Source organism: Tamandua tetradactyla, chromosome 2, assembly GCF_023851605.1.
Source record: "Tamandua tetradactyla isolate mTamTet1 chromosome 2, mTamTet1.pri, whole genome shotgun sequence".
Taxonomy (NCBI): Eukaryota; Metazoa; Chordata; class Mammalia; order Pilosa; family Myrmecophagidae; genus Tamandua; species Tamandua tetradactyla.
The window spans coordinates 137689443-137690487 of record NC_135328.1 but is presented as its reverse complement, the minus strand read 5'-3'; the positions used below and the strand labels follow the sequence as shown (position 1 = coordinate 137690487).

Sequence of the window (1045 nt, the reverse complement as noted above, 5' to 3'; positions counted from 1 at the left end):
TGGCCAACTTGACACCAGAACCTTGACCGTCACAACTACCCTCAGAAAGTTGAACACCTGTTAAAGACTTCATTTACCTCCTTAATTACAAATGAGAGAATCAGGTAAATGTTATAACCAGTTCAAAGGGAGTCCCACGTGTGCCTGGCCTCCCAGGCTCTTCTGTGCAGTGTTCTCTCCTGCCTTGCCCTGTGTCCCTCTCTGAGGAGTCCTGACTGCCAACTGCAGTCTCCACCATGCCCATGAATAAGGGTAAAGGGGATAAAAACAGACATAGAAGTAAAAATGAGAATGAACTGAGAAAAAAAGAGTTAGTGTTTAAAGAAGATGAACAAGAGAATGCATGGGTAATCGAATTGTTGGAAAATGGACGATTAGAAGAAATGTGTTTTGATGGTGTAAAGAGGTTATGTAATATCACAGGGAAAAAATGTTTGATTAAATATCTCAGATATTATATTGGTTGATCTATGGGACTATCAGGATAAAAAAAACTGATGTAATTTTAAAATACAATGCAGATGAAGCTATACGTCTGAAGGCATATGGCAAGCTTCCAGAGCATGCTAAAATCAATGAGAGAGATATATTTGGTCCTGCAGATGATGATGAAATCGAATTTGATGACATTGGCGATGATGAAGACATTGATGGTATTTAAATTTAATTCAGTGTTTCACATTACAGTTTTTCTGAGCATTATTCTACAATTTGGATTTTGGTTATCACTTGTTAAGAAAACTAAACCTTCATTTAGCATAAGTGTAGTTTATTAAAACAGTTCAATGTTTGGTTTGAAGTATTTATTATATTTCCTTAAAAACTGGTATCTTTCCTTAAAAACTGGAGGATCTCAAGTGAAATGTTAACCCACTTTATTCTTTTGATGTTAGGGAACTTAAGGGTAAATATCTGCTGTTACAGAAAAAAAAAAAGAAATGCCTTTCCTACTGTGATCACTTCCAATAAATAAATGACTGTATTAAATATTGCTGGGTTTATGTATGTATTAGTTAGGGTTCTCTAGAGTAAAAGAACCAACAAG

The 1045-nt window shown here is 35.3% G+C and overlaps 1 protein-coding gene across 1 annotated transcript; it reads left to right on the top strand.

The window, feature by feature from the left end:
* The first annotated feature begins 236 nt into the window (after window positions 1-236).
* LOC143662319 (eukaryotic translation initiation factor 1A, X-chromosomal-like) lies at window positions 237-661 on the top strand. Its single transcript, XM_077135948.1, has 2 exons — window positions 237-428; window positions 479-661. Exons 1-2 carry the CDS (start codon window positions 237-239, stop codon window positions 659-661), a joined length of 375 nt encoding a protein of 124 aa, XP_076992063.1.
* The last annotated feature ends 384 nt before the right edge of the window (window positions 662-1045 follow it).